Source organism: Aspergillus oryzae, chromosome 1, assembly GCF_000184455.2.
Source record: "Aspergillus oryzae RIB40 DNA, chromosome 1".
Classification (NCBI taxonomy): domain Eukaryota; kingdom Fungi; phylum Ascomycota; class Eurotiomycetes; order Eurotiales; family Aspergillaceae; genus Aspergillus; species Aspergillus oryzae.
Window position 1 is genome coordinate 5,133,946 of NC_036435.1, and position 17,969 is coordinate 5,151,914.

Consider the following 17,969-nt stretch of genomic DNA (forward strand, 5'->3'; position numbering starts at 1 on the left):
GTCTCATTATCCCAATCCCCAAATTTTTCATGAAATCCGTTACTTTGACCGTAAAGAATAAGATTCATCGTCGCTGTCGGCCTCCACTGGCACATTCTCCGCCGGCTCAAACTGAATGACCACATCCAACATGAGCGCTTTTCTATCGCTGCCAATGACCGGCATCCAGTTGCACTCCCTCATCCAGATGTTACGCGGAACCTCCATCATTGGAAGGATCTTGCCCGTTTGCATGTTTTGGAAGTCGAAGGACATCAGACGCTCCTTGTGGTACTTTTGTAGCCTCACAAAAGGCCCTGCCACAATGCTCATGCGATCATCAAGCCTGTACTTGCGGAGGCAACATGAACGAACCATTGTCGATACGAGTAGACAGGTCTTCCACGTATCGTAGTCCACAAAGTCCAGAATCCGGTAGTACAGTTCTGGCGGCAGAATGCCTTCCGAATTCGACGCTGCGCGGCGGTTCCCGGCGACTTCGAAGAAGTTAACGAGCGCCGCGAGCCCGGGGAACTGACTTCGTAGTCTCTGGACTGTCCCTGTGCAGTTCGAGTTCATAATGAGCTCACCGAACTGGCGCTGGGTCTTCATCCCTGGTTTTAGCTCTGGTCGATCGCGTGGATGTGTGCTTACACAATAATTTGCACGCAGAGGTGAGAGATCAACGGCGCGGCTGACTTCGACAAATGGTTCCCCATCGTCACCGAGAAAGACTTCCGCAAAAGCCGCTTTAAAGAGCGATAGGACGACGATCTGAAAGCTGGTGCGTCCCTGCTCGATGCCCCAGTTAACGGCCTCCGTGATAGCCTTACCGTCAATCACCAGTGTAAGACTGACAAGTACGTCCTCGAGCCAGTATATCATCTTCGTGGGCGACGCCCCTGGAGGCTCGCCCGGTCGATGGGACAGGGATCCAAACTCCAGCAACGGAGCGCTATCGCCAGCCCACTCTTCGTCAAGCCATCCAGGTAACTTGCTCAAGTGGTTCAACTTGCAGTCTGACGCTCCACAAGCTCGAGGATTACACTGCTGAGAAGGAAAAGAATGGAATTTGGCCTGGCCAGAGGCAATTGAGACAAGAGCAAAAGCCATCTCGCGAAAGGGAAACGAGTCCGGGCCCCACTCCCTTCCGAATCTAATGATCTCGTCCTGATATTGAATAAGAGTACTGGCAAGAAGACGTGTAAGAAACGTCTTTCGCGCCTCCGCGATGTTAGTCCTCGGAACTACGACGCGAAAGTCATATCCGATCTTCCGTTTTCGCTTTGGAAGCTCCAAAGCCAACGAGTCCATATGCTCTTCCGGGCAAACATCGAGGGAGATGGTGGGCTTGTACATATAGATGCTGTCCGCGATGGCGCGAAGCCATAGTTCGTCCTGACGCGGGATATTTCCCAGCTTCCAGTGTATGCTGTGGTTCATGGTAAGAACTTCATGGTCGAGGTTGATGATGTAAATGTACTCGAAATCATCACGCAGCCGCGGGAGCTCCGAAGGAAGCGTCACGAACTCACGAAACTGCGAATAGTCAGGTTTGAAACCGTGGCGAATCTCGTAGACATGTGTTTCAAGAGCACTTTCTTTGGCCGCATACTCGGCTCGCATTGCCTGGAGCCATTCTGCAACTGGTTAGCTTACTGTCTGGCACGGATTATCCCTTCCGGCGTACTATGGTATTCATCGGGGTCTGTGGGGATGCTCGCGACAATCTTGGCGCCGACACCTTCGAAGTAGCTGTCGTTCCTGTGGTAGCGAACGTAGTAACGCCTATGGAAGCGCACTATCTCAAGGCCTCTTGTTCCCATTGCGATCTGGCTGGAGAATTCGACGCTTCCTTAGCGGCTTCCTTCTTAACGGAAAAAAGAGCCATAACAGGAGGATAGCGTGGGACAAAATGCAAGTGCTGAGCCGTTAGGCTGACAACGTGTGGTCACCGTATTGATTGGTTGTGTTCCCTGAGGCCTAAGGCTACAGTAGGTACCTGGTTTCGGCCAGTCGAATCAGGCACAAAATCCCCGTGGGAGTTGACCAGGTGACACCGCGTAAACAAAGGACACATAACGTCGACCATCAACCCATCCACGAACGTTTGGAGGAAGGTATACAAGGAATAATGAAGACCAACAGCTCATCTTCTTCCAGCTATGCTGATAACTAGCACTCATCATGGAACTGCGCACATAGCCCGCGAACTGTGAGTTTGACGGAGTTATTCCGTCGGCCTGCGGAAGCGAGCCGACGCAACACCCGGTTGATCATGTCTAAGTGAGGTATGTCCAGACCTATATCTGTACTCACCTGGTTTTTAACATAACGGTGACGCATAGGAATATATACCTAACAATTGATTCATGCGCAGACCGCCAGGCTATATCATATTCTGACCCGATTATCCCACGCAATTGAATATATAGGGAAAGGAGAACAGGAGTTCGTGATTTGTGTTAGAGCCAACTGAGGCTAATCAATGTCCATATTAGGGGTGCAGGCGCGAAACAAACACTATGGGGTTCGGATGTCATCCGCAGGTCTTTGGTTTGCCTTTTGTCAAGCAGGGTTAGGTCAATTTACCCCCTAGGAAACAGGCTATTAATAAAATTCTGATTCCATTATGCACCCAAGCCTCTCCTGTGTTCACATAAAAGCCCACGTCGTGCGCTGAGCCACGTCCATCCATCTTCCCACCACTTGATACCCTTTCAAATTGACAGATCCGCCTTCTCTACCGAATTCGTGCACTATGTTCTGGAAGACAGCGAGGACAATCCAGTATGCACAAATATTTCTTGTTATAGCTCCAGCTTTTATCCTATACGGCTACAACCAAGCTGGCCTTTCGGCGCTCCTCGATCTCCCGGATGTGATCCGCTACTTTCCCCAGATTGACACCGTCAACACACATGGAGCCAAGAAGGCAGAGAATTCAACCATCCAGGGTCTCATCAATGCTTGTTTACAACTAGGAACCCTTGTTGGTGCATTGTCCTGCTCCATAACTGGTGATGCACTTGGCCGTCGAAAGGCCATCTTCGTCGCTGGGATCTGCGCCGTAGCTGGTCAGGTTCTCCAATGCACGGCATTTTCACTTGGTCAGTTTACCGTGGGACGTATCATACTGGGCGCCGGGGTCGGCCAATTGAGTGTTATTGTGCCACTGTGGCAAGCGGAAAGCTCTTCTGCTAGTAACCGTGGACGTAAGGTCATTACCGCTGGCATCTTTATTTGCATGGGGTTTCTACTCTCCAGCTGGATCAACGTAGGCTTCAGTAAGGCCCCCTTACCACCACTGCAGTGGCGGGTTTCGCTGGCAATTCCCGTTTTACTTTGCTCCATTATCTGCATCTCCATTTTAACCTTTCCTAAATCCCCTCGCTGGCTCGTCCAGAAACACCGCATCACAGATGCAGCAGAAGCCCTCGCGAAGCTCAATGGCATGTCCAGCGATGATGAGCATGTCCAATATGAGATATGCCGAATCAGAGATTCGCTAGAGGGAGGCCCAAAAGTCTCCATTAAGGATGTATTCAACAGGAACGATCAGAACCGGCTCCTATACCGGTTCGCATTATGCCTCATAATACAAACACTCCAACAACTCGTGGGCGGGAATTTGATTTTAATCTACACAACGAGTATCTTCGAGAGTAACTTGCACCTTCAAGGTGATATCCCAGCAATCGTGGCCGCCAGTTCCCTTACCTGGAAGTTCCTTTGCTCTTTTATAGCATTTTTTGCAGTCGACCGTCTAGGAAGACGGTGGCTCTTTGTCCTAAGTGGGACTGGAATGTCGATATGTATGGTAGCCATGGCCGCTGCCACGAGCTTTCCTGTATCAAACCATGCCGCGTCTATTGTTGCAGCCGTCTTTATATTCATATTCAATATTTTCTGTCCAATCGGTTTCTTGGGGGAAACATTTAGTACTGCACTGAGATTGCCCCTGCCCACCTACGAGCGGCCATGTCCTCCATATCAATCGCAAACCATTGGCTGTGGAACTTATAATCACCATGGTCACACCGGCGGTTACCACAGGGTGATGCTCAGCTCAACGCGGGTGGCACGAGCGAGGACAAGGATGCTGAAGGAGAAGTTGCCAGAGCCGAGTAAAGAGAATTTGCTTAATGGCTGGTTCAATGCCCCCACGCTTGCAATGACTAGGTACTCTGGATGTGAAGCACCGATCTTAGTAGTCTGCCTTTCTGTTTTCGTCTGATATATGCTGTGTAGACGCGCCAGCTCATTAATTTTTGAAGCGCCTACGCCGTTATACCCGGCTTAGTAGTAGTATACAATGATATCTTTCTTGACAATTAGGAGCAAATGTTCTCCTATCTTCTGTACTCCACCTATTAGTTCCTTCTAGACTCCAACTATAAAACATGAGGTTGCAATGGCCGGAGGTACTGGGGAAAGATGACCCACGGTTGACCCACAAACCCCTTTTAAATTGTTCATAGAGATAGGGCCAGACAAGGCTTAAACGGACGCCCGAGAGTTCCCGAAGACCTTGCCACTACCCCTATGATTACTATTCGACTGATAGGAACAATACTATTCCCCAAATTCCCCACCAACAGGAGCACCACGTGCAGCATCCAGGAACCAAAAATGATATGATCAGCGCGTCTGGCTACATGGAAGTGTCACATTCGCATTACTGGACAGCCACGTCCAAGGGTATATAAAATAGCCACGCCCAACGCCTATATTCTCCTGGAAACAAGACAAGACTTTCATAATATCTCGCAACACCTACTTTACCCAATTCCACTTCATCATGCGTGTTTCCTCTCTAGCCCTAGCTCTCTGCGCCAGCGTCGCAATGACCGCCCCGACAGAAACTCCCGACCTACACAATATCCTCCAAGCCTTCAATATCTCCAAGATCGTGCAAGATGCTGGACCGGTGCTCGAGTCCCTCCTAGTTACAGGCAACTGCAACATCCCCGGTTCGTCTCTTTGCACTATGATTACCAGCTCAACCGAAATCTAACATCTGTTAAAAGCCTGCTTCCAGCAACTCATCCCGGCCGTACAGGAATGCAATGCTGCTATTGTCGGCGGGGGTTCAGACATCGCATCTGACCTTGAGTGCGTGAGCAGCGTCGTCGCCGATTTAGTTCCTAGCCAGGTATGTCCTATGCCCACTGATATTACTAGGTTTTTTTTTTTTTTTTTTTACCAATGCTGATTCTTGATTAGTCCAACAACTGTGCTGTTTGTGTTGGGGATGCTATCTCTACCATCCGATCTCAGCTGGAGAAAGGGTCTCAGTCCCATTGAGTGCCTTGGCAAAAGGACTTTGGGAATCTGAGCTTTGTATAGTAGTTGGCTAGTTAATATATACTTTAAACCTGTCTATCTATGGATTTTGGAGGGTAATGCCACGTAGCACTAAATGAACTTCTAAATGAACATGGCTCGGTAGAGGTTAAGCAATTAATATAGTGACTAAATTGTAGAGTGCATCTCGAGCCATGGCCAATTCAATTACCAATTATGAAGAAAGAAAGCACAGAGAATCCACTCACTCTCAGGAGTAATCCTGCAATAGGCTATTCAATTGTTCGAAGACCAAACAAAGAAAGTAAAATCTCTCCAACAAACCCAGCACAAAAGGATCAACACCACAAGATCGTCCCTCACCTACTACCATGAAAATTACCATAAAAGAATCTACACAGCCCGTTCAGGTACAGACAGAACGGTACCATTGGTAGAAATGGCAGTAATAGTTCGACTAAATCCAATCCCTGTCCATCTAGAAGGTTATTGAAGTCCGCAAGGCAAACTAAATTCGGCTAGTCTGGAGGATAAATCTTGTAGGGATTTAAGATTTCTTAGGGCTGGGTCGGACAGATTGTTGCTCCGACTGCTAATCTTCTCCACTATTTTGTGGGGCCTGGCGACAGCCCTAACCCTAGTTCTACGGAGTACTGTGGCGAGGGTCGATGAGGAGATGGGATCTGCATTCCTTCTAGTAGTGGGTATTTGGTTGATTTGAGATATTTTGGATAATGTGCTAATTATAATTACTAAATTGGGAGAGGCTAGGCATCTTTTAGTCTGAGCCTTGGGGTGATTAGCATGTTGGTCTTGGGATGGGATTCTTTGGTGTGGGAGAGAAGAGGGTTGAGGGCAGATTGTACCTTGTGCTATGGTTGTTATTCTGGACGTGTTAATTGTATGTCTTTGCGAGGTATCACGACTATGATGGTTTTATGTTAACATGTATGCTAGCTCCTTAGGGTGAAAAGATGAAGGATTATGTGGACGTAAAACAATATACAACAGTGATTGATTGAACGTATAGATTAAAATATAAGTTCTAGGCAATAAAAGAATTGTTGTATACCCAGGTTTCCGAGAACATAACAAATATTGTCCTGCTATAGATTGCTAGGAGTAAGCATCTCAACAGGGAAATTGTTTGTCGGTAGCCGAAGGCCTTGGAATGACCCTCCCTCACTGTCAACATCTAACTGGAAGAGAAAGGATTCCGCTAAGGGATTTGTAGTTTTGAGGGTATGGATAACTGAGCGGAAGAATTGGAAAGCAGAATGAGCTTCTGTATCTTCAGGATGAAGCTTGAGATGCTGAACGTATACGCGTGCTGCCACATAGAGACAGAATGACACAAAAGGATTCACCTAAAAACTGTCAGTTATTTGCGGGATAACTCAACCAAGCACTGAAAGCTTACTTTGCCCATGTTGACAGGACCAACCATCTTGATAACCTCCAGAATTTGATGTGCAGCAGCACTGCACCTTAACCTGCTTTGAACAATGGGGTACTCTGTTATATTGTTCCACTCCGCCTTGAATATTGCAGCTTGGTGAAGGCATATAACAGCCGTGTGAAGAGCAATGTTGCAAAAGATAATATTGGGATCGCCTATCCCAATGGGAAGACGCAGATGAGTTGGCATGGTCAGAGCAAAATGGAGCAAAATCTCATCGCATGATCTGTGTCGCTGCCAGAAGCCTCCAGTACTATAATCATCGTCGTCCTGCGACTGAGGGAGACGAAGATGGTTTGTGATCCGTCCGAAGATGCAAGACACGAAGGCGATGCTTGCGGAAGGAGACAGTGTTGAGAGTCCCTCACCATCTAGAACATCACTAAGGGGTACCGTTGGCTCTGACTCGCCTGTAATAAAGGCTTCCTCACTCGCAGGAAGATTTGTCATGGCCTGCTCATGTTAGTACACTATTCGCTTCTAGATACGACATAGGGAGAGTTTACCTCTGTCTCATTGATCCCAACAGGCCACCCTGTCCCAATGGTGGCAAATTTATCGATACAGAAGGTCGTCCAGAAGACCCTCCGTCGCTCTTCTTTCTCCACCCAATCTATGGAAGGTGTGAAGCACTGTTTGATTTGAGGACTTGGGCTATCTAGGTGATGCAGCCCCAGCATAATTGCGAGTCTACATGCCTTTCCACAACTTAACCAAGCCCTGGGAAAAAACATCATCTTGTACTCGTACGCGGTGATAAGAAGCCATGTCTGAGCATGTGCTAAAGAGAGGATCCCACCTCCATAGCCTTTCATCTCATCCGCCTCGGCGTACTTGCGGGCTCTTTCGTAGAAAGCTGTATGTAAAGTATCATATTTTTCGCTGACAAGGGCAGCATGGCACCAGATCATGTATTGAAGACAGACTGGGGGCCGGGAATCAGGCGCATAATTCAACGCAGAGAGGTGCCTTTGACGATGTATAATCGGCATGTAGATGTGAACATCTTCAAAGTAGATCCGGTACCTATAGAAATCAGCAAAATATTACTTGGATATATGGGAAGTCAGGCGACATGCAGGTCATCGATAACATCTTGATCCGGGAGAGGTTCCTCTAGCCCTAAACTAATAATATCTAACCCAACGCTGGGTTCTGTATATGCCCTTTCGGTACTTGATGCTGTGGGATCGGTTTCTTCCATCGTGTCTTGGAAAGAACCAGTACTGCTCAGATTAGGGTGACTAGCTCTATCTACCCATGCACCTGGAAGCGGGGCGGAGGGGTTTTGACTTCCGAGAATACTAGGCATTTGGGCGCTAAGCAGCGCTTCCACCTGTGCTGTTCAACAAGCGAGTAATATTAGTATTATAATTTAATGGTATAGTTTCGCCGCTTCTGAGACCTACCTAATCGAGACCCAAAGACCGCTGTATATCCTCGCTTCGGACCGCTTTTCTTCCGCGTCGTCTCGTAGGCGCATGTCCGGTTAAACCTAGAGCAAGTTCCACAAGCAGGCTTTGCCATATCACATTTGGACTTCATCCGTCGGCATGTTGTACAGGCGTTCCGCTTATAGAACGGGTAATTGGCTGCGTCATGGTCACTATGCCCTGTAGGAGGCTGTGTGGGACATTCCGATTGGGATGGAGGATTCTCCGGATCAATGGATGGTTGACCAGGATGGCTTGCCATGGCGTTGGCGGGGAGGGTGTCGGAGATGCGCGGCTAGAGTTGCCAAGGCATTCAAATTTCTAGATGACGCCGTGAAAATTATAATGTGAAAGATATTATATTGGACTAGGAAGCTCAGTCATGCCCATAGGTGGATTGGTAACTTCTCATCAAAGACCCGAGGTAAGAGTATGCTTACTAAATAGCCTCTGGACAGGGTTCCAGACCCGTAACCCTAGAGAAGAGTTGCTCTAAATTTCAGAGTGGCAAGACCGCCCTAGCTTGAAGCTATTGAAAAAATTGAAAAGAAATGCAAAAGCGACAATAGCTACGATCATGGAAGGCGATTTATTACCTGGAAAATGCGTTCTCTTTCTACAGGAGGTTCCTAAGGTTTAATCTAGTCACTGCCGCGCATACAGCTGTATGCCTAGAGGCGCCAAAACGCCGATCATCCGGTCCTAGTCCTAGTCGTTTATTTTGCAGATAACCTACGATTTAAGCCGAATCAGCGAAGTTTACAATTATGGCATGGATAGAAGCTGCTCGGTAGAAACAGCAGACTAGGTTTTCTCCCAAAGCAACATTTTTTTATCCAAAAGCTTTTACTCCTTTGCCAGTTTCATGAATCACCCTTGACAGTGCCAGTCAACCTTCAGTATCGTAGCTGTCTCACTCTCAACTATATAGAGCACGTTCATCGACGGCCCACCCCACGTCAGGTTCGTCGTATGAACCCCCCACGGAAGACTCTGCCGGTTGGATCTTGAAGACCGGTCATCCCTTGATCGGTAAAGTAGATGACGCCGTCCGCGGTGATGACGAGGTCATTGGGCCTTCTTTTCAGACGCTCGCCCTGGTATCGCGATGCGATGATCTGTAGTTCTCTGCTGGTGGGATCGAGCTCGAGTATTCCTTGCTTGAAATTGGCGATGATGATGATGTTTTTGGTGATGTGGTTCCATACCAGTCCGTTTGGTTCGCCATCGTACTCTGTGACGAGGGTCCAGTTTGCATTGGAGTCGATGGAGCAGATACGGCCGTATGGAATGTCTGTGACGAAAAGAAGATCAAGTGTAGAAACGTATATGGGTCCTTCTAGTAATGAGTCCAGCGGTTTCCCTCGTTTCTGAATGATTGAATGTTCTGAGAGGCCTATGCGACGGAAGTTCTGCGGGAGGCTTGTCCATTCCACGGCCTGTACAATGGTAGGTTAGTTGTTTTGTACGTCGACCATCGGTTCGACGAATCATATGATGAAGAATAACAATTTTACCCTGGTGTTCTTCAATCGAAATACCAGTATCGGAGTGCCTTGTTTTATATGCCGCGATTCGGGAGAGCGGAGCGCATCCGCACCCGACGGCTTCAATCCGCGGTTCATGAAAACAGCAGTCCTATGCCGAAAGGCATATATAAACTGGTGTATCCTATTCCTTAATATGAACTAAGTTGAATTTACTGTTTATCTCGTCATAGTATAGACAACCGGGTTTACAACAATGACTCTTATCCACATCGGTTAGTTGTACTACATCCAGCCTTGCAAAGACAGATTCCCCCCTAATACACTCATCTCATTTAGTGCTGTTCAAGTTCCGTTCCGATGTCAGCGAGGAGCACAAGAAGACCTTCGTTACAGAACTGAAGAAGCTTAAGAAACTCTCCTGCGTTAAAGCGGGAAGACTCATCGTCGGGGGTCCCAGCGTCACCGACCCTATTGATCGCAGCAAAGGATTCCAGATTGCTCTCGTGAGCTACCACGAAAGCCAGGCCGCTTTAGCTGAATATCAGGCTAGTCAGGAGCATCACTGGTATGCTTTCATCTTGGGCCATGACTAGTCATGATTGATATGCTAATTGTCTCGTGAAGGGTGACTTCAACATACATGTTTCCCTATAAGGAGGATCTAGTGCGGTTTGATTTCGAGGTAGATCCGGAGGATGAGGATATGTGCCAATTTCCTTTGTTAGTGTAGAATTATTTAGGGCTAGCTTGGTCAGCGCACGGAGGTAGACCGTTTGTGTCCGTATAGAATGAGATCAACGGAGTACATCCATCGGATACAGCCGACAGACGGGCCCCATCCGATCGGTTCGGATAGACACCGCCCCGATGAACCCCATAAAGAGTAAAGAAACACCCAGCCAGGATATTTCATTCAACATACTCCCCAATCCTCATATAAACCACATATCAACATGACCTCCACACTCTCCCATGTCCTCAACGTCTGGGACGCGCAACGCGCCAACAGCCCTATCTACGCCCTCCTGCTGGACAATATCACCATCACCGACGCCTCGCCGGGGACAATCCATGCCAATCTACCAATAGCCAAGAATCATACAAACTCTAAAGGAGGTCTACATGGCACGCTGACCGCGTGTCTTGTCGACTGGGCGGCGGGCATGGCTATCGCGTCGCAGGGCGCCAGTTATACCGGCGTGAGCACTGATCTGCATGTTTCGTATCTCTCGTCGGCGAAGGAGGAGGAAATTCTGGAGATTACAGGACGGGCGATGAAAGTCGGGGGAACGCTGGCGTACGTGTCGGTAGAGATTGAGAAGGTGAAGGGAAATGGGGACCGGGTGGTGGTCGCGACTGGGTTACATACGAAGTATGTACGCAAGAGGGACTGATTTTGTTGTTCAAATAGGTTGGGATAAAAGTGTGCCGTTATAAAGGATTCATCCATGTAATATAACATTACTATGTGCATGAGACTTGAAAATTTGCAATTGTTCATGGCATACTTACTGTACAGTGGAATCAGCCAGCACCGTGTTAACCCGAAAGAAAGGTAGTATACTTAAGCATTGCTTACATGGAACACAGAATGCGTCTGAATGAACTATCCCTGGTTAGCTAGTATACAATACCAGATGTTATTAGTTTAACCGAGTGGTCGCTTTCATATGGCTCTCCGTTGGGTAATCTAGACCTGATTAAAGGGCTTGCTTATGATTTCTTTTTCGGTGACATTTTCTTCCGTCGACTTTCATCCTTGGCCGACCACCTTTTCATTTGCACCCTCTTTAATAGGTGATAGCGGCCGTTCAACCGCTTTCTCTTCCTCATATTCCGTATCCTCATGTTTCTTTCTGGTACAGTAGTACCCTGCAGCTGCAATTGCAATGACTGGAATGATACAAAGTGCAATTAAACCCAGTAGAGAGGGTGTAGAGCCCGGCTCGCTGCATTGGTAGTCCGTCTTATACTCGAGAGACTGCGATATCTCCTCCATCTGGGTTGTAAAGCTTTTGCAGCCGACTGGTAGGGTCGAATGGATGCCGATGGAGTTGAAATCTTTCAGGAACGGGAATTTGACACTGTTTTAGACATCAGACCGCCGCGGGTATTTATTGGTGTGGTTGCAGATGGAAGGGAGGGAATGGTATGGACAAACCTTTCTAGGGTCCCGTAGAGGGTGATGGAAGTTAGCTTTCTGAGAGGTAGGGTGAGGTTCAGCGGCGAGGTGGTGCCTAATCTCATGTATACGGTTGAGCTCTGCAATGAACTCACGTCGAGGCTGTCGGTCGATTAGTATCACCGTAGGGTTAACGCGGTTGTTTCTGGGAAACTATACCTTTTGATCGGCCCATAGACTGAAAAGGTTCCTGTCAGGTTTTTCAAGCTCGGGAAGCTGAATGATCCCGGGGTCTCTTTTGTACGGATCATAACATCATCGCTATACCCGCCATCTCTATGATCCCAGCCAAGGAACTCCAACTTCGGCATGGAGATTCTAGAGTAGATTAATGTAAGACCACATGACAGGTAAGCTCAATACGGATGGAAGGCTGCGCGTACTTGGAGATTCTCCCCTCAACTAATAAACGATATGCATATACTAGAGACGGGAATGTGAGCTGTAGAGGCTTCCCAGTATCCTCTCTTTCTGCGCCAACCGCCGGACCATAGATATCAAGAAACCGAGAGACGTTTCGCAAAGAGTCCACGTTCACACTGCCACGCATATCAGTACTCATTCCCCGGTATCACAACTACGTGAGTATTGTGTCCATACCTAGAGAAGCCCCCAGCAAGATAAAAGTAGGAAGCCTCACGTAGCGAACGAAGGTCGAGAGTGTCGGTGGTGATGCCATGTTGGTAAATAGCGAAGTGCGACACACTCTCAAGCCGAGGCATAGATATGGTTTTTAAGGTTGTAATATTCGCAATGGCCACATTTTTAATTGACTGGGTGTCTGGTAATTCCAGAGATGTGATTTGGGTGGGTGTCGAATTGCCCATCCCCGGCCGCGACGTGATATACTGTACGTCGAGTTTCCCATCGATGGTTTTCAGGTTGGGTAGTATTAACGCCCCAGAGTATGTGTCAGTGATCGTGATGTCTCCGCGCACATGCGTACAGCCCTGAAACAGCGATTCCACATCCTCCAAGCGGGTCACGTTGAATGAGCCCCGGCATAACCGCGCAGTGGCCACTAAAGCGAGTATTAGAATGACAATCTGGAGGACATTGCCAGGGGTAGGTAACTTACCGTCGATCAAACACCCGGGAAGCAGCAGGAGCAATGGCCACCCAGCGAGCGAGGGATACATCCTGGGCGCGACCCGTACGTGTTTCTGATAGACAAGAAACTCTGGGGAGATCTTCCCCTGAAAGGAAATGATTGTTGAACTTCTCCGACCTTGGCAATGTCTTGGTCTAATAAACCATTCGTATAAATGGGGCATTGTGATAGGTGGGAGGAGTGTCCAGCTTTCTTACTAGACTCAAGCGAGAAAATAGTGGCGGCCCACTCCGCTGGACCCATTTAAGACGCTTTATGCTTCAGTTGTGCATTTAATGGACCAGCTTTTTTTTTGTTATGATTTTCCTAATTGATCACCGACCGTAAAGGACGATACCCCGGTGCTCTAGGTAAGACGGGGTATTTGGCTTTGCCCGTGCAGTAGGTGGTGGTGCTGGAAGATGTACCGGCGCTGGGCAGCAGGGTTGTAAAGGGGAAAGTAAACGAGCCTGCGAGAGCGTACGCGAAAGAATATGGCGTTTTGATCACCTCAAAAGGCAAGAAAGGGCCCTCGTAGCTTTTTTTGAACAAAATATAAACCTATTTAGATAAGATCGGATGGGGTATGCAGAACGGCACGGATCGTACTCGGAGTTTGAGTCTACCGGGTCGATCAATTGGCCTTTTCGTCTCTCGGCCGCTTCTTCAGTTGTTGTGTGGTGATAGCAACCTGACTTCTGGGTTTGCAGAAAGGACTAAGAATGGATGTAGCCCAGGACACATCTCCCGATCCATTGCAGACCCCATTCCCTGCTGGCCCAAGGAACAGGGTTCCTGGACTTGGCATCTTTCTTGCTTCTTGCTTGATTCTTGGGTAACACATAGACGTCAGGCTGGGTAGCCTTGAGACGAGATTTTATGATGGGCTTATTCTTCATCGTGTCCTGTTTGTGTATGTGTCCTTTTGTTGTGGAGTCTCAAGTCACTTAGATGTGTGTGCGCCGTGGTATTTGTAACCCCCCACATCTGGTTATCGGCTTATACTGAGACTGGTATTTCATTATGACATTACTTAAGTAATGAGAATCGCCTGTGGATAGTCTTCTACAGCCCGACAATATCTCTGTAACCCTCTGCAAAAGCTGGCCGTCCTAAACTGGGCCCATGGGTAGTACTACCCTACATGGCATCATGGAGTAAACCGAACAAAAGGCTACATATGCACAAGAACGCACAGCAGAATGAGATATTCCAAGACACGTACAACAGACAGCCTAAAGGTACCCCAATAACCCCGAAGACTCAATCACCGTGCAAAACCCCGCCATCTCCATATCACCTCGAAAAACAAAGTATATCAAGCGCACCACCTACCACCCTCCATAACCTATCCAACACACCACTCGATACCAAACCCCAAATCATAAGACCGATAACAATCACAATCACAATTACACAATGTACGTCCTAACCCCCCAAGAAACCTCATCGGTAGTCTACACCATCTTCGGCATCTAACACCACACTAAACACACTTCCTCGCCCTTGAGTACCCAGCTCACGACCCTCCTAACACCACACTTACCGTCCAAAAACACCACACTCCTAACCCACCCTGGCCCCGGCCCCTTAACAACAACAGTCCATCTAACCTACTAGCCCACAAAAACCTTCTACGAAAAATGGTGGCACAGCACCCCAGTACGTACCTTCTGGAACACCCTCCCCGAAGACGCAGGCATATACCGAGAAACCATCACCGTGGCAGTCGAAAGAAACCAGAACAGTACAAACAAGCCCATAAGCCCCGGTATGGGTTGCTTGGGAGATTATATTCCTATCTCGGATAAAATTGGGTATTGGGGATGTTATTATAACCATAGACCTGCTACTGCGTCTGCTACTGGCCCGGAAGGGAGATTTCCTAGCCGGTGGAGGAAACACCGAAGAGGAAGGTTAGTACTGGGTCTATAAGGTATGGTCGAGTTCATATGACCCAGTTCCCTGAGAATCTCTGTTTCGTGGTCGAAGGACAAGATCATTCTAATCTTATGACTGTTGAACGGGAAACGTGGTTTGAGAGGTTCGACTTGCCTACCTGCACTGGATGAATGAGTTACAGTCTGCGGGGCCCGAGACAGGGCTTCCTGAGATGCGGGTGTGTTATGACCTGCGGAGTGGGAGGTTTCGGGATGGGGAGCCTGAGGCGCCGAGTTATAATCGGAAGGTGCAGTTGTTGTATTTTCTGGATATGGAGCGTATGGAGCGGGTGGGGAGGAGGTGTAAAGAGCATGTGTTGCTTAGGAGGGAGTTTTTGAAGTCTTGTGGAGCTGGTGGGGAGTTGGCTGAGACTGGGGGTAGCTTTGTTTGTGGGTTGAGACGAGTATTTTGAAGGATGGGGAGTTGGAGTGTGAGTATGTTGGGTGTTGGGATCGGACGGGGTTGATGGGGTATGAGTGGGATTTTGCTTAGGGTGCATAATAGAGGGTTTAGAACTTCTGAGCGAGGCTGGGGAGTTATGTGGGCGATATATCCTTTCTGTATAGCTTCATGTTAAAGTATTCCTATTTGACTATGTCCAGAGATCTATAGTAAGTACTGCCAAAGCACAATCTATGTCTATCGACTAAAGCTGGGGAAACAACACAAGTATTTTGGACTTCTCACCAGTATAAGCCCAACATCGCTATCAACCAAAGGTAGAGTGTTCTTTCCACAAAATTGAACTAAAGAAATTGCTGGCCTCTTAACCGATGCCCAATGACCAACACAAGGTCGCAATAAGAATACCATCTACTTCTCCCTCGAAGTCTCTTCATCACTACTCGTACCAAAGTAGCGCGCCAATTCTCTGTCTAGACTGTCACCAGCCAACTTCGGCATCTGCAAGCTCTGTTTCACAGGCGAGATGCCCTGAGCGTTAGCACTTGCGAAGACCACATCCAGCTCTTCAAGCGTGCGGCCCTTGGTCTCAGGGAAGAAGAGATAAACGCACGGAATAAGTGCAGCATTGAAGACCGCGAAAATTATGTATGTCTGGTATCCCAAGTTCGCGAAAGCGGGTGGAGTGATCATGACAATAAGGAAGTTGGACATCCAGTTGGAACTGGTGGACAGGGCATTGGCCTGAATGCGAATGCGAAGGTTTGTGATTTCGGCTGGATACAGCCAGGTCATTCCGAGCCAGCCAATGGCGAAGAAGGAATTGAAAACAAATAAGAACACAGTTGCCGTGACACCATATTGTGTCTCCAGCTTAGGTGCTCCATTTTCCATTATTTCGCCCGTGGATACAGTGCCAGCTAGAATTGCCATCGAGACCATCATCCCAAAGGCACCGATTATCATCAGCTTCCGCCGACCGGTCCGTTCAATGAGTGGCAGCGCTATGAGTGACGCCATGAAGTACTCAGTTCCATTACAGGCCGCAAGTAGACGTGCCATTTCTGGACCGAATCCGAGAGAGTTCTCAAAGATCGCAGTTGCGTAGTAAGTCACGAGATTTATACCGCACATTTGTTGGAAAAATTGAGAGACCATGGCCAAAGTAGAGCGGCGAAGGTTCTGTGACGGCCCGTTGGTGAGCAGTTCACGGTACTTGAAGCTCCCGCCACGACTCTGTACTTCCAATGCTTCGTTAATGCTGCGTAGTTCTTCCTCTACATCTGGGTGGTCTTCTACCTTGCCCACAAGTCGAGCAGTGACATCGCGAGCCTCAGCATGGCGTCCCTGCATGGTGAGCCATCTTGGGGAATCGGGAAGATAAAGTAAGCCGATCATGACAATAATAGTAAAGAAAGATTGGAACATCAGTGGGAACCTCCAGCGGACAGAACCAGTCAAGAAGTAGAATCCGTAATCCACCCAGTATGCGATCATAACACCGGCAGATATAAGAGCCCCTGAGAGCATGATCAGGACACCTCGCTGGTGCGGTCGGGCACATTCGGACTGCCATGTTGGGATTGCTGCCCGGTCAGGATCATTGTATGTAGAAGACACCTTGATGAAATACTCACTAGATGTTACCATGCCGTTCCCAATACCTCCAACAACACGACCTGCCACGAACAAGCCGTAGTCGAAGCACGCCGCCTGCATAATTGTCCCAATGATCATAATTAGAGAGCCCCAGAATGTACTCGACTTTCGTCCCCACCGTTCACCATAAGCTAGAATTACGAGTGAACCCATCCAGCATCCGATCTGGTATATCGCGACTCCTGCTGCCTGGGTGTTTGCATCGCCTGTGCAGTACGTAGGATTGGGAATGGTGTTGGTCGGATTATCCAGCCAACAAAGATCATTTGATTTGTCGCGAGGGGTCATGAGCGGGAGAACCTCCTGAAAGGAATCAAGCGTGAGCAGGGCACTCAGTACACCCTGATCGTAGCCAAACATAAGGAACCCGCAGCTAGCGATGAACCCAATGGACCAGTTCAGGGCTCTGCCCTTGAGCTTTTCACCGCCGACTTTCCATTCGGGCAAGTCGCCCATCCATCCAAAGCTTTTGAAGAACTTGCCCCCAGAGCTCGCTCGGTCACGCTCATAACGTACACATGCTTCCTTGTTCAGAGCGGCATGAGGTGATGGGTCGGATGAGTTCTGAATATGTTCGGAACTGGGGAACAATATATCTGAGGTCTTCTTGTTCTCTGCCGGACTTGACATGTTGGCGATGCGAGTTGTAGATTGTGTGTTTTACCCCGGACTGGAGTCCCCGGCTTTTATAACCGAGTGTCCTCGATCAGAGTTTCACCACCATCTTGTTGTGGAAAAGGCCGGGGCATGAGAATGACAATACAATCTGGGCCCCATATTTTGGACCTCCGCCGTGCTGTGACCTTTTCATTGGCTCCTTCGCGCCTAGAACCAGAGTACTGGTTTCCGCCATGGCGGACTTGGCAAATTGATGGCGGATTCATCTCAAGAAGGGTTCTGAAAGCCAGCCAAGCCTTGGCTCTCCCCTCGTCAGCCCTGAGGTTGCAAGATATGTGGGGTTCAAGGGCATGGCCTATGTCACTATGCCCGAAACCGAGGCTCAGCATCCTTGGTTAAAGGTCAAGAA

General features: G+C 48.4%; 7 protein-coding genes across 7 annotated transcripts; 3 read left to right on the top strand and 4 right to left on the bottom strand.

The window, feature by feature from the left end:
* Window positions 1-39: 39 nt before the first annotated feature.
* Window positions 40-1,605, bottom strand: AO090005000491 (uncharacterized protein; the record flags this gene model as incomplete). The annotated part of the gene is made up of 1 exon (XM_001817498.3): window positions 40-1,605. One exon carries the CDS (start codon window positions 1,603-1,605, stop codon window positions 40-42), a length of 1,566 nt encoding a protein of 521 aa, XP_001817550.3.
* A 1,135-nt stretch (window positions 1,606-2,740) lies between these two features.
* Window positions 2,741-4,688, top strand: AO090005000490 (uncharacterized protein; the record flags this gene model as incomplete). Its single annotated transcript, XM_023234078.1, has 2 exons — window positions 2,741-4,131; window positions 4,547-4,688. The coding sequence occupies 2 exons, from the start codon at window positions 2,741-2,743 to the stop codon at window positions 4,686-4,688; spliced, it is 1,533 nt and encodes a 510-aa protein (XP_023088980.1).
* A 92-nt stretch (window positions 4,689-4,780) lies between these two features.
* Window positions 4,781-5,286, top strand: AO090005000489 (uncharacterized protein; the record flags this gene model as incomplete). Its single annotated transcript, XM_001817496.1, has 3 exons — window positions 4,781-4,952; window positions 5,010-5,134; window positions 5,206-5,286. 3 exons carry the CDS (start codon window positions 4,781-4,783, stop codon window positions 5,284-5,286), a joined length of 378 nt encoding a protein of 125 aa, XP_001817548.1.
* A 1,106-nt stretch (window positions 5,287-6,392) lies between these two features.
* Window positions 6,393-8,440, bottom strand: AO090005000488 (Zn(II)2Cys6 transcription factor; the record flags this gene model as incomplete). The annotated part of the gene is made up of 5 exons (XM_023234080.1): window positions 6,393-6,653; window positions 6,707-7,198; window positions 7,252-7,771; window positions 7,888-8,086; window positions 8,155-8,440. The coding sequence occupies 5 exons, from the start codon at window positions 8,438-8,440 to the stop codon at window positions 6,393-6,395; spliced, it is 1,758 nt and encodes a 585-aa protein (XP_023088979.1).
* A 3,447-nt stretch (window positions 8,441-11,887) lies between these two features.
* On the bottom strand, window positions 11,888-13,204 carry AO090005000486 (uncharacterized protein; the record flags this gene model as incomplete). Its single annotated transcript, XM_023234081.1, has 5 exons — window positions 11,888-11,905; window positions 12,010-12,085; window positions 12,234-12,389; window positions 12,929-13,046; window positions 13,159-13,204. The coding sequence occupies 5 exons, from the start codon at window positions 13,202-13,204 to the stop codon at window positions 11,888-11,890; spliced, it is 414 nt and encodes a 137-aa protein (XP_023088978.1).
* Window positions 13,205-14,120: 916 nt separating this feature from the next.
* On the top strand, window positions 14,121-14,861 carry AO090005000485 (uncharacterized protein; the record flags this gene model as incomplete). The annotated part of the gene is made up of 3 exons (XM_023234082.1): window positions 14,121-14,361; window positions 14,634-14,711; window positions 14,785-14,861. The coding sequence occupies 3 exons, from the start codon at window positions 14,121-14,123 to the stop codon at window positions 14,859-14,861; spliced, it is 396 nt and encodes a 131-aa protein (XP_023088977.1).
* Window positions 14,862-15,694: 833 nt separating this feature from the next.
* On the bottom strand, window positions 15,695-17,398 carry AO090005000484 (sugar porter family MFS transporter; the record flags this gene model as incomplete). The annotated part of the gene is made up of 1 exon (XM_023234083.1): window positions 15,695-17,398. One exon carries the CDS (start codon window positions 17,396-17,398, stop codon window positions 15,695-15,697), a length of 1,704 nt encoding a protein of 567 aa, XP_023088976.1.
* Window positions 17,399-17,969: the final 571 nt, after the last annotated feature.